Here is a 12851-nt window from a genome sequence, read left to right on the forward strand (position 1 = left end):
TAAGAACTTTACCTCAGGATGAGAACAGAAATTGAGCGGCACAGCAGCAGCGGAAGGCCCCATTAGCTAAAGTGGTACCTCACATTAAGAACAGTTTCAGGTTAAGAACGGACTTCCGGAATGAATTAAATTCTTAACCAGAGGTAGCACTGTATTTTGGACTACTTGTGAATTATGCACTTGCAATAAATTTGAGTTCCTGCAAATGTAGAATCACTGTAGCGTTCATTTACTTCAGAGAGGTCTCTCTGTGTTAAAAAAACTGTTGCAATTTACTCCAACCAGAGTTTAGGAGAACTGATATTTTCAGTGTTTTGCTACTTTGGCATTGTGGTGGAAGGTGTTTTGGGTGAGTTCATACAATTATCACTCCCAGTATAATGTGAGCATGTACTAATGGTTATATTGGAGGGAAATCGGTTCTGGATGAGACCAGCAGGGAGGGGATGCCAAGATCTGACTAGTTGTATTTTTGTATATAGTTTGGTAGCAGCATGCTGCTCAGTAAAGTTTGTTTCTTCTAATCCAGTCTCTGGATCATTTGTAATATTGCAAATACTACACCTACTGCAAGAGATGTAGTGCAGTGGATATACAAGGGAATTTGAGATCAGCCTATCCAGTTTTAAAGGCTTTGCAAGTGTTGGGTTTGGGCTTTCCCATGACAGAAAAGTCTTCATGGGGAAAGCACTTTGTGATACCAAAAAGGATTATGATTTTGCCTTGTGCAACACAGAGAAGTATGTGCTGCGTTGCAGCTTTTTCCTGACTGTACTTAACATGTATCTTTAAAAAAAAACAACCACAAAAAAACAACAACACCTGAAACATATGTCAGGAGATTTCCAGTGCTCCTGGGTAGACACTATCTAAGATCTCAAGAGCAATTCACGTAATAATTGATCTTCTGGTGGCTGTTTGAAATTGCTGCATACAGGCATGCAAACTACAGGCACTCAAGAGGCCCCAAACCTAATGCCCCCGGCATACATAACACTGTACAGTGGTCAAATTTGCATTTGTTTCTCCACCCATCACTTGGAAGGTGGCACAGAAGGAAATGTGGCCCTGGATCTGAAAAGGGTACCCTGCTGCAGCGTGCACTATCCTCCAGTATATGGTGGTGGTTGTAGGGCAGTGATAATGAGCTAACATGCACAGCACTTTCCAATAATGTTGTAGTCCTGTGAATCATCTTCACTGTTCACAACTTAGAAGAGTCTGTGAAGGAGTAAGCAGCTGCTTGCAAATTCCTTTGGGAGATTTTGTTGTTGTTGTTGCAAAAAGAAGGAAAAAAAGTGTTTGAAAAACATCTTAACATGGTTGCCCTCTGGCTAAATTTGTTAAACAAGATTAACCAAAGCAAAGCATATGTTTGAGTCACACAACTAAGAGAGGAAGGACTCCTGATGTAGTCTTTTGATGAAAGCTTGCCCTGGGTTCCATCCCCAGCATCTCCAGGCAGGGCCGTGGAAGACTGTCTGAATCTCTGAATGGCTGACACCCGTCTTTGTAAACCACACTTAGCAAGATGGACCACTGATCTCAGTTGGTATAAAGGAGCAGTTCTTCATCTAGTGATAACAATCAACAAGTTATTTTAATGATTCCTAAAATATTAATATTAAACTCCCATTTTTTAAAGCCTCTGTCAACAATTAATGCCAAGTAAAGCCTATCTGTCTTCTTGTGAAATTGGAATGACAGTTTATTTGGCTTTGCTTGAAACTTCCTGGCTTATTGTTCTAGCTGGCGGGAGTATCACCTGCTAGTGGGTTCTAGTCCTGAAGATCAAAGCTTGTGAATTGCTTTTGGAACAAATATAAAGATACATCCATATATGTCCAAGATTGTTATACCTTGCAATTTGGCTCCTAACTGGTAACTTGAGCTTTCCTGCGCAATGCATATCTCAAATGAGGCAGGGTGTGTTTCTCCTCTCCTATCATTCAGTCCTATGAGCTATGGAAGGAAGACTTTTCATGATTTGCAGTGATTACATTTGTCAGGATGGAGAGGGCAGGAGTAGAAGAAGAGGCACTTCTAGAGTATAGAGGCAACTGCCTGTAGCTACCTCTAAGAGAGATATGGCCCCTCCACAGAAAGGAAAGTGATAATCCAGGGCACTTGATCCCTAGTTTTCAAAGGACCAGTCTGCATTTTTGTCAATTTGTCACTGGTTGCAGAATCAAGGAATGGCTTGCATGTCCAAATTATAACTATAATTAATTACCCACCCTTCACCCTAAGGTCCCTGGGCAGGTTAAAACAGTAAAGCACAATATTGAAAAACTGTTTAAAATAGCTGGCAAGCACAAAAATAATGTGGCTCCTAAAAATAATTCACATCCAGTGTCAAAAGCAAGGGTAAAAATGTGCATCTTCAGCATTCGCTAGAAGCTGTGTAATGAAGGTGAGAGGCACACATCTGTGAGGAGGGAGTACTACAACTTAGGGGCTGCCTCAGAGAATGCCTTCTCATAGGCCACCACTCCTCGAACCTTTGATGGTGGAGGAACTATCAAGGGGCTCCCCTCTGCTAATCTTAGCACCCAAGAGACTTGGAGGCAGAATTGTGTATCGTTCCAAATACCGCCTTTCAGTGAATTCATATCTGTTGAATAATCACATGGTGCAGTACATGAATGTGTCACATGGTTTCAAGTGATACAGAAGTTTTTCTAAGGAGTTTTGTCTGATAGTTAAGTACATTCTTATCCTGCTGTTCACTGAAGGAACTCAAGGTAATATATATGGTTTTCTCTCCAACTATGTTATCCTCACACCCATATGAGGTAGGTCAGGTTGAGAGAGAGGGTGTGTGTCCAGGATTACCCAGTGAGCTTCATGGCTTAGCAGATATTTAAGCCTAGGTCTCCCAAACCCTACTCTGATACTCTAACCACTTTACCACACTGTCTTCCATAAGTAAGTGAGTGGCATGGCTGACTGGAGATTGCATGTTAGTATGTTGCTGTTTCTTAGCTGGTAAGTCTTCCAAAAGATGGAAGTGGTCATCGTTAGGCTTGGGGGAGGCCCGTGCTTAGGCACTTTGACCACTATGCCAAACTGGTTCATCCCAGCTAATGAATGACATAACAAACATCTCTTCTACCATCTCTATCAACAGGCAAAAGTGTCTTGAAAGAGTTAGCAGAAAGGGTAGTATATGGGTCTGTCAGTTGCAGTTACCACCTCACTCCTATAACTACCTGCCCAAGCCCTAAAATCAGCTTCAGAGGTCCTTACTGTTATTCTAAAGCACCAAAGCTGCAGCAAGCAAAGGCAGCACAGTCTGCTGCATGTGGCTGGAAAGCCAAACAGGATGTTTGTGACTGTTGCCATGGAAACAAAGGGGCAGTCCATTCTGTACTGAGCACCGGATGTTAGCTCAGTGGGTTTGTCATATGACCTGTACAGGATGTACATGGGTGGAGTCGGGGTTTCTCTCTGTATGTTGAAGAGAGCAGACATGTTTACTGTATGACTGCTAAAAGACACAAATAAAGACATGTAGATACGTTTCTGACTGTGTCTGATTCCCCTCCCTGGGGATATGCAGGGAGGAGGAGAGGAGGAGAAGCAGTTGGTGTGTTTTCCTCACAGCCTGAGGAAAATCGCCGGAACGGACCTCGTGTTGTTTATCCTGCCGGGAGACGCCGGAGGGAGGTCTAAGGAATTCAGCCGGTGCCTGATCAGATAGGCACATACCGATGACCGGGTAGCAGAATTCCAACAGTGGTAGCAGAGGATGGTTCCTGTTTTCATCGCCCTCTGCATCAAGAAGTGGCTTCCATGGATGCCTGACCTGAGAAAGCTGATTCTCTGCAGCCAGAAGCTGACCAGAGCAAGCTGGAAGCAAAAGCCACGGAGCCCAGGTATGTGATTTTCGGGTTTAGAAGAGTGGATGCAGATTGAGTTATTTTCTCTGCTTCGAGGGAGCAGCGTATGGGAAACGGCTCCGGTTAAAAGTGAAACCGCATACCAAACATTCCTGTGGTTTCTTCTCCAAGGGATTGGAATGTACTGTTGCTAAGCGACGCCTTTCAGTGAAGGCTAATCCTCAGAGAGGAGAAGTGAAAGCAACAATAGAATGTTTTGACTACAAAGGCTGAGGAGCTCCTGGAAATTTCCAACGCAGCCAGCGTTGAGAGCTGCCAGGTGCACAGAGTGTAAACAAGCCAGCTATTGGATTTTAGAGGCTTGTGTTTTAAAGAGTCAATGCAAGGACTCAAGATGGATGCAAAGAAGGGAGCTTTGCCTTCTCCGCCCCTTCTGACCAGTGACAATTATGCATCTTGGTCTATTAAGATGAAGGCCCTGCTGCAGAATCAGAGACTGTTTGGGGTGATTGAAAATCCCATTCCAGCAGCACCAACGCGTGCTTGGGAGTCACAGGATGTGAAGGCCAGAACTGCTATAATTCTGTGTGTGTCAGATTCTGAGTTGATCCACATACAAGGCTTAGAGCACGCGAGAGATGTTTGGAACACGCTGAGAAGGACACATCAGAGAGATGCAGGTTCTTCAGCGTTGCTGTATTTTGAGAAGCTGACCAACCTGAGGCTTGCGCCTGATGGAGATGTTCAAGCGCACCTGACGGAAATGAAATTTCTGCGTCAACAGATGGTGGAACGCAATTTCCGTTTGCAGGAGGAAGTGTTTTGCTTCATGGTGATCAACAGCCTGAATCGGACTTACAAAACAGTTGCCAGTCAGCTGGGGTCCCTCCCAGCGAATGATCTCACGTCGGAGAGGGTCTTTGCCGTCGTGTTGAATGAACATGACAGACTTGCCGCCCTAGACGTGAAGGACAGAGGGAGGGAAGAACGGAGTTCTAACACCCCCACTGCTCAAGCTACTGGAGGAGATGCTGTAGCTATGAACGTTGTCCGATGTTACAATTGTGACCAGACTGGGCATCTACAGCGGAACTGTACGAAGCCACGTCGGAAGAAAGGAGCTAAGGCGAGCTCCACAAAGTCTGAGGCGTCAGACAAAGGTCACACCAAGCCAAAGGCAAAGACTGCAAAGGCTTTGATGTCGCTAAAAGCCACACCAGAAGCGGGGAATTCTTTCGTTTTGGATACTGGAGCCACAGTTCACATGACAGGACACAGAGGACTATTTTCGTCGTTTAAGAAGCAAAGCTTCGCTGTACAACTAGCCAACGGTCAAGAGCTGGAAGCGACCGGAATTGGGACTGTGTATCTTAAAAGTCTGAACTTGACTATAAGCAATGTTTATTTGGTTCCAGAATTGAAGTTTAATCTGCTCAGCGCTTCGCAGATTGCCAAGAAGGGACTAAAGCTGTCCTATGATGATGAGAAATGCGAGATCTACAAAGATGGAGAGTTGTATCTTTCTGCCAAAGAGAAAGATGGACTGTATTTGTTGACTTTTGATCAAAGAGATTACATGAAATGTAATTCTTGTGATTCTAACATGATTTCTTTTGCAGGTGTAGCTGAGAAAGACGTCAAGCAGGTGACCTCGAGGGTCAAAAGAGCATTTAAGCGGGTGTATGCTGATGTGATTGGTCCTTTAGAACCATCTAGAGGCAATGCAAAGTATTACCTAATATGTGTTGATTCTTTTACAGGTTTTGTCTGGATTTATCTTTTGGAGAGACCGAAAGAAGCCCTAGAAAGGTTTAAAGAGTTTTGTGACAAGGTTAAAAGTATGCATGATGCTGACATAGATTGTCTTTGCACAGATGAGAAGCCAATTTTTCTTTTACAGGAGTTCCAGAGGTTCCTGAAGAAGAAAGGGATAAGACACAAACTTGCAGCTTCCGAAGAAGCTTGGAATAAATGTGTTTGTGTTAGGGTGAACAAAGAATTGCAAAAGGGAATGCATGCGCAATTGCTAAGTTCACATCTGCCACATGAGTACTGGGCTGAGTCGCTAATGTCATTTTGTTACACCTGGTTGAGAAAGTTTTCAAAAGAGTTGGGATGTTCTCCTTTTGAGAAACTGTTCCACAGAAAACCTTCTGTTGCCCATTTCAAGGTTTTTGGGTCTCATGTGAGAACAGAAACTCCAGGTGGAGTAAAGAATGCCAGAGGCATTTTTGTGGGTTATGAAAAGGGTCTCTACAGAGTAATTTTGTCTGAATCTGGAAAGGTGATTCTCACAAAATTTCTAGAGAGTGCTCCTGAACAGGAGAGAGTGATTGTTCACACATTTCCCACAGGTGATGATGATTCTGATGATGATGATGATGTTGATTTTATTGAGTTCAGTAGTACTGATGATGACAGCGATAGCTCAGACAGCTCAGTTGTCACAGTCATTGAGAGGAAATCTCACATAATGACTAGACCCTCAGAAGAGGAGGACGAACCACTGATTAAGCTTAGTACTGGTTCTCCAGAGAGTTCAGAGGCTGAACCAGAAAGCAAAGAAGAGCAGCACCTCTTACGTAGGTCTGAGAGAGCAACGAAGGGTGTACCACCCAAGAGGTATTCACAAGAGTTTGCTTACCTAACTGTTGCTGTTGTAAATGACCAAGGTCAGATTGAATCTGTGTCTGAGTCAGAGACAAAGGCACAACAGAGAGCTGTTAACCAAGGTAATGCAGAAGCACTCATTCCTTGGAAGTCACACAACCAGAGAGGTACATTGGTAAAACCAGTGGCGGGTAGTTCCAAGGGTGGAACTGAAACAACAGGGGAATGTTATAAGTATAACAACTGTTTGTTTTCTTCTCTGGATGACGCTTTGCTCGCAGCACGCATTGATACTTTAGGGGGAGGATGTTATTCTAAAGCACCAAAGCTGCAGCAAGCAAAGGCAGCACAGTCTGCTGCATGTGGCTGGAAAGCCAAACAGGATGTTTGTGACTGTTGCCATGGAAACAAAGGGGCAGTCCATTCTGTACTGAGCACCGGATGTTAGCTCAGTGGGTTTGTCATATGACCTGTACAGGATGTACATGGGTGGAGTCGGGGTTTCTCTCTGTATGTTGAAGAGAGCAGACATGTTTACTGTATGACTGCTAAAAGACACAAATAAAGACATGTAGATACGTTTCTGACTGTGTCTGATTCCCCTCCCTGGGGATATGCAGGGAGGAGGAGAGGAGGAGAAGCAGTTGGTGTGTTTTCCTCACAGCCTGAGGAAAATCGCCGGAACGGACCTCGTGTTGTTTATCCTGCCGGGAGACGCCGGAGGGAGGTCTAAGGAATTCAGCCGGTGCCTGATCAGATAGGCACATACCGATGACCGGGTAGCAGAATTCCAACACTTACTGCCATTTTGTGGGATTTGGCATATCAGAACAAGAGACAGGGTCTTTTCAGTAGTGGCACTGTGGTTCTGGAATGCCTTTCCAAGTGAGTTTCATGTAGCTTAAGACAGAAATGGAAACCCCATTTGTTTCAGAAAGGTTGCTGCCTCTTTTTCCAAGCTGTTTTATTATACATGGAGTGGAATTGTTTATTTTAACTTGCATTATTGTTGTATTGTATGTATGGACTTTTTGTATTATGGGATATAGGTATTTAGCTCTGTTTTTGTACCCCACTCTGAATGTGACAGCAGAAGTATGGAATGAAAATATCTCAGCCATCATCATTATTATTGGGCTGCACAATGGACTAGATTAACTTTGGCAAGGAAGTTCTTATGCACTGCCAATGAAAGGTTGACAAAAATTTCAAATTTCATTTCAAAAGAAAGACAGGCCATAGTATTTGTGGCCTGGCCATATGAATAGCTTTCACAATAATTTCCCAAGGCACGGGGCTGTAGCTCAGAGGAAGAGTTATGCTGGAAGCCCCGAGTTTTCAGTCTGCCTCTTCTTCCAATAGGGTTGAGAATATCCGCTCACTTGGGCTGGTGGGAGAACCGCATGGCCACAACTGGATCCAGGAATAATTGCCTTTGTTCTTCATGGCCAGGCATGGGCATGAGGGTTGTGATCTGTCCATCCCTGGTGTATTTAGGAGGGCAACATGGAGCAGCCCACCCTCTTGTGTGGCTATTCAATTTACCTTCCACCCACCCATACTGTTGGGACCCACTTAGTGGGGGAGTGGGCAAGTTGGGGTAAGGACCTTGCTGTGGTTAATTAGGCACCATATTTGGGGTCAGAGAGAAATTTTCTCCTGCAAGCAGATTGGCTGGCTTGCAGGTTTTCACCTACCTCTTAGCAATTGTCACAACTTTAGTGGATAACACATTGGGCTGGATGTTTAGTCATGTGGGTATCCCATTAAAGGGGTGTAGGAATGGGTGACTCTGTCCAGGAGTCCACATGGGGACCAATGGGCCAAAACACTTCTCCCAATGGCAGGCCTGTGGGGTGCGATTCCCCACACAGGGTTGACCCACTGCGTTCCTATCAGCCAGCATGCAGGCTGCCTGATGCTGGATACATGTCCAATGCCTAATCTTACCTGTAATCAATAAAATTGTGGCCTGATTCAGCCCAATAACAATCTCCTGTGCAGATTTCCTCAGTATTCCCTGCACTGGCCGCAAACACCATGCCTCTGTGGTGGCAAATATTCCTATCTGAAACTCTGTTGAGCCAGTGTCAACCAATTATGTATTGACCCAACAATCTGCTCTGGATTGATACAATTTCCTATGTCTCAGTGTTCCCTCTCCGTAGGGTAACCATAAGCCCTATTTCACAGAAGACAGCCCTCTATTTGAAGGTGTCCTCTATTTGAAGAGATGCCTATTCAAAGTTTGGTTTAAAGATAACCACTACGAAGGGAGAGGAGGAGGGGCCCTGAAGTGGCCCATCAACAGTTAGCCCCCGGGCAGATTGACATTATAGTGGGATGCAGTGTATTTCTCTTTAAGTTGTAGGAATTATTTTAAAATTGGCATATATAGTCATACTCATTATCAGCATATGCAAAATGTATCGATATCTGCATAATTTCCTTTCCTCTCTTTGGTGATGCATATGTAGCTACCATAACTCCCCAGCAACTCCTGTGGAGGTCCAATGAACACTATGTTTGTGTGCCAATAATTCTAAGAACCAGTTTTCTACACCCAGCTCCAGTTCACCTAAGTGGCACATGGTACTGCTTGGAAATATAAGAAGTGCCAAGAGTATGGCAAAGTAATTTTAAAAATCACCCAGCTTACAATTTCAGTTGTCCATGTAACATTTATGCTTTGGAGTGAATGGGGGTTGTCTGATATTGTTAGGGTATTGCAGGTTAAGTCCTAATGTCCTTTGTGTTTAAAGTCTTCTATGCATTCAGAACTTGACTGCTTTCATTGTGGCATATGTTGTTAAAATGTAGGCGTCTCTTTTTCTTTTTTCAGTTCGGCAACAACAATAACTACATGAACATGGCTGAAGCCAACAATGCATTTCTCACTGCAAACGAGGTAGGCGTTGAATTTCTCTCTCTCCCCCGTTTCCCACCTAATGCTCAAACCCTGACATTTGCTTTGATAATTTTTACAGACTTTTCAGTGGATGACGGGCAAAGTGCTGATTTTTGGGTATGTGTTTTATGGAGCACAAAATACAGACTTTAATGAGAGAGAAAATAACCTGACAGCTCTCCATTACCAGTCAATTTACTTGTCTGTTAGACTGTTACTTACATAGCATGTCAATAGAAGCAAATCTGCTACACACACACATACACACACACACACACACACACACACGAAAAACAACACCTCCCTCCCCCTAAAAATGTAACCAGAAGGAAACAAATGAAAGGCACAGTAGGTGTACATCTTTAAAGCAAACAGAGTAGCAGTCATTAGAAGCTAATGCGCTAATTATGGTCATGGATACAAACATTTTATTTTTAATTTGGGTTCTTAACACTATTACGAAAACAAAAGGAAAGCAGCACAGTTGGTGGCATCATTTGTTTCCTGGGGAAATGAGGAAGAGTCTTTCAGTGGAAAGTGTTCAACAGCAGGCTTAAGAAGAAACCATAGATCTGAATTGATGGGGCCTGACTAGGTCATAGAGGTGATGAATTTGGCCTCTAGCCTGGGAGGGCGAGAGGTGGGAGCGGGGTAGTAAGCAGAAAGGGATGCCAACCACTTTGTTCTTGTAGTTCTTTTTACTGTCTCTGTCTCTCTCTCTCTTCCACCCACCCCCATGACAGCCAGTTAAAGGATGTCAGTGCAGTGGTAGTGACATTAGTTCTAGACTGTACTGTTTTTGGCCAAAGCAAATGCCTTTGCAATCAGGACAAAAGCATATGTAGCCATTACCCCATGGATGTGCCTGCCCCTCCTTCTCCTTTTCTTATTTACAGAAATATAGAGATTGCACATGGTAGAGAATGAAGGTGACAGCGAGTAGTAGGCAGCGTCTGAATTCTGCTTGAGGTCAACACCGTGGGCAAAAAAAGGCTTGAGATTAATAAAATGTGGAGTGGGTTGACCATTTTGAGTCTAAAACAGCATTTTGCCCAGTGAATGTGCCCCCTCCCCATGGGGAGTGAGGGTATAAGGAGGGAAACATATTGGTTGGAGCAATGCTACAGTAACTGTGGTTATATTCCAAATAGTATTTTTATGAGCAGCTTTTTAAAACAATGGCTGCCTTCTGCCTCTTTCTCTGTCTCTCTTTCTCCTTCCAACAAGACTGCTTAGATAAGGGAAGATTGCTTGGCACCAGCTCCAGTGTTAGTTGTGATAATGAACACAAACCCCCATCTGTAATGACAACATGATGTTTCATTCTGTAGAATTTCATTCCTCCATTTGAATCAAACATTGATGAAAGCTCTACTGCCAGCAGCTGTTCAAAGACAATTTAATTCCAGCTGTGATAATTCACCGTGTCAGACATTGGCTGTTATATGTTGATACAACAGCTCTCCAGATTTGCATTTTTATCAAAAGGAACAAATGTTTTGAACATTTCAGTGCAGATGGCATTTAACCACACACACAGTTTTTGTTGAGGGTTGGTGGAGTTATTCCCCCCCCCCAAGCCCCAGCTCTCCTAAAGAAATCTAAGAGAGAAATGTATGAAAAGTTAATAGCTCTTAAAATTGTGATTGGTAACATGACCCCTTAAAAACATTATACTGTTCTGGACATAATGGTACCTTTCTCCACCATCAAATTACATGCCATTCAGGCACTTCTTACAATGTGAATAGTCCCTGTGATTTGGAATAAGACTACTTCACTATGAGGTTTCCCCCCATTTAGATTGCATTCATTTTACCCACTTATCCATACATTACTTTCAGCAATCATGGCATGAGATACAGTTTGATGTTTTGAATTCTTCTTTTTTAAAAAAAACCTAAATAAATCCTCACTAGCATACAAGATACTGCTCCCCACCCCATGTGCTTGTAAGAAGATATTACTAACGTGATAAATATATTTTTTGAGAAAATGCTGTAATATTGTATGGTTTGGTTGTACATGTCTGGAAGCATTATGGATTTATTTCTCTCTCTTTTTTAACATGGAATGTTCCCTTCTCGAAATTAATCCAGCTGCCTCCTCCATGTCATGCTTAAAGCTTATACTATTGGTTTAATTACACTGAAGGAGTGGAATAAGATTGAGTGTTAATATTTGTACTGCAGCATGAGGATAACCCTGCAATTACAGCCCTATAAGCAAATTCAATTACACAGCTTTTACTTTTAAGTGAACATCAGTATTTTGAGTGTGGACATCTCAAATCTGAAAATCCGTGCTGGTGCTGCTTCTTTTAATATAATGCCATGCATGCAGCAGTCATTGTGGAATTAGCATTACAAGACCATCTAAGATGAGAAATTGACATGTCACCTTTTTGTTGCAACTTGCTTCTGTGTCGTGATGGCAGTGACCCAGGCTTCCCCCCACCATTAATTCCTGAAGCACCTTAAATATTTATTGAAATAATATTTCAAGTGTTAATTACTGCAGTAATGAAAACAGCCAAATGCCACATATCAGGAATGAGTGTTTATCCATATTGTTAATGTGATATGTTAGATTTCATTAAGCAGTAATGGGGTAGCAAATGACTCGCAAATTACCATTGCATCTGTTACTAGACCACATTAGTGCCAAACGTAACGGCAAATGTAGCCATAGGGTTATGTTCATTAGCCATCCGCCTTCCATGGCCAATCCCTCCTTTTGTGTTGGTGAACTTCACACCTCCCCTCTATGAAGATGCCCCCTCTTCCTACGAAGCGTCAGTAAATGCATCCCCAATGTAAGAGAAAGCTTTCACAACCAGAATTAAGTTGCAATCTCTGAACATGTGTGTGCTCACTTTGCTCACTGTGCACTGAGGAAAGACTGCTTAAGTCTCTTAAGACTCTGTCAGTATTACTCCCGCAGACTGTAGCTGTGTGTTACCTCATCATTTCTGGTGTGAGACCAATAATGACAGCTGACAGGTTTTATATGCAAGCAGAGGTTCCACCCCCCTCTCTTTGTGTGTGTGTTTCAGTTTCCATTTTCTCTCAAGCGGTTATTAATTTATATCATCATTAACAGTTTGAAGGATGACAATTTCCAGCACTTAATGAGATCTTTCACTGAACATATCATTTTTAAATTAACTGGCATTAAGTCATTCTTTCAGACAATGTAAATAACGCATTTAAGGAAAGGTCCCTCCCCCTTCTCCTGCACCCCAAGCCTCCACTTTTGCAGTAAAAATTTAAGCCAGTGTAGGCAGACAAATCTCAAAGTAGTATTCCACGCTTGCAGGGTTGGGGGAGAAATCTGATTTGTTTCGCTTTTAAAGGCAGAACTACCTAATTCGGAAGCGATATGCAAACCGAAACACAGCCATCCTTCAAAATGTGGATTTCTCTGAATTTTGCAATGCCCAAGTAATGCAAATATAGTAGTAGTAGTAGTAGTAATAGTAATAATAATAA

General features: G+C 42.9%; 1 protein-coding gene and 1 long non-coding RNA gene across 2 annotated transcripts in view; both read left to right on the plus strand.

Moving 5' to 3' along the window:
• Nucleotides 1-12851, plus strand: part of LOC309377186 — a 976085-nt gene that overhangs the window by 151113 nt on the left and 812121 nt on the right. The gene's annotated exons all lie outside the window — the stretch shown is intronic.
• TOX3 (TOX high mobility group box family member 3) overlaps nt 1-12851 on the plus strand; it is a 107743-nt gene that overhangs the window by 67373 nt on the left and 27519 nt on the right. Inside the window, exon 2 of the mRNA XM_081924055.1 lies at nt 9295-9360. Within this exon, the coding sequence (XP_081780181.1) occupies nt 9295-9360 (66 nt within the window). The remainder of the gene's footprint in view (nt 1-9294; nt 9361-12851) is intronic.

The sequence above is a fragment of the Podarcis melisellensis genome, assembly GCF_964234715.1.
Source record: "Podarcis melisellensis genome assembly, chromosome: 8".
In the NCBI taxonomy this organism is placed as follows: Eukaryota; Metazoa; Chordata; class Lepidosauria; order Squamata; family Lacertidae; genus Podarcis; species Podarcis melisellensis.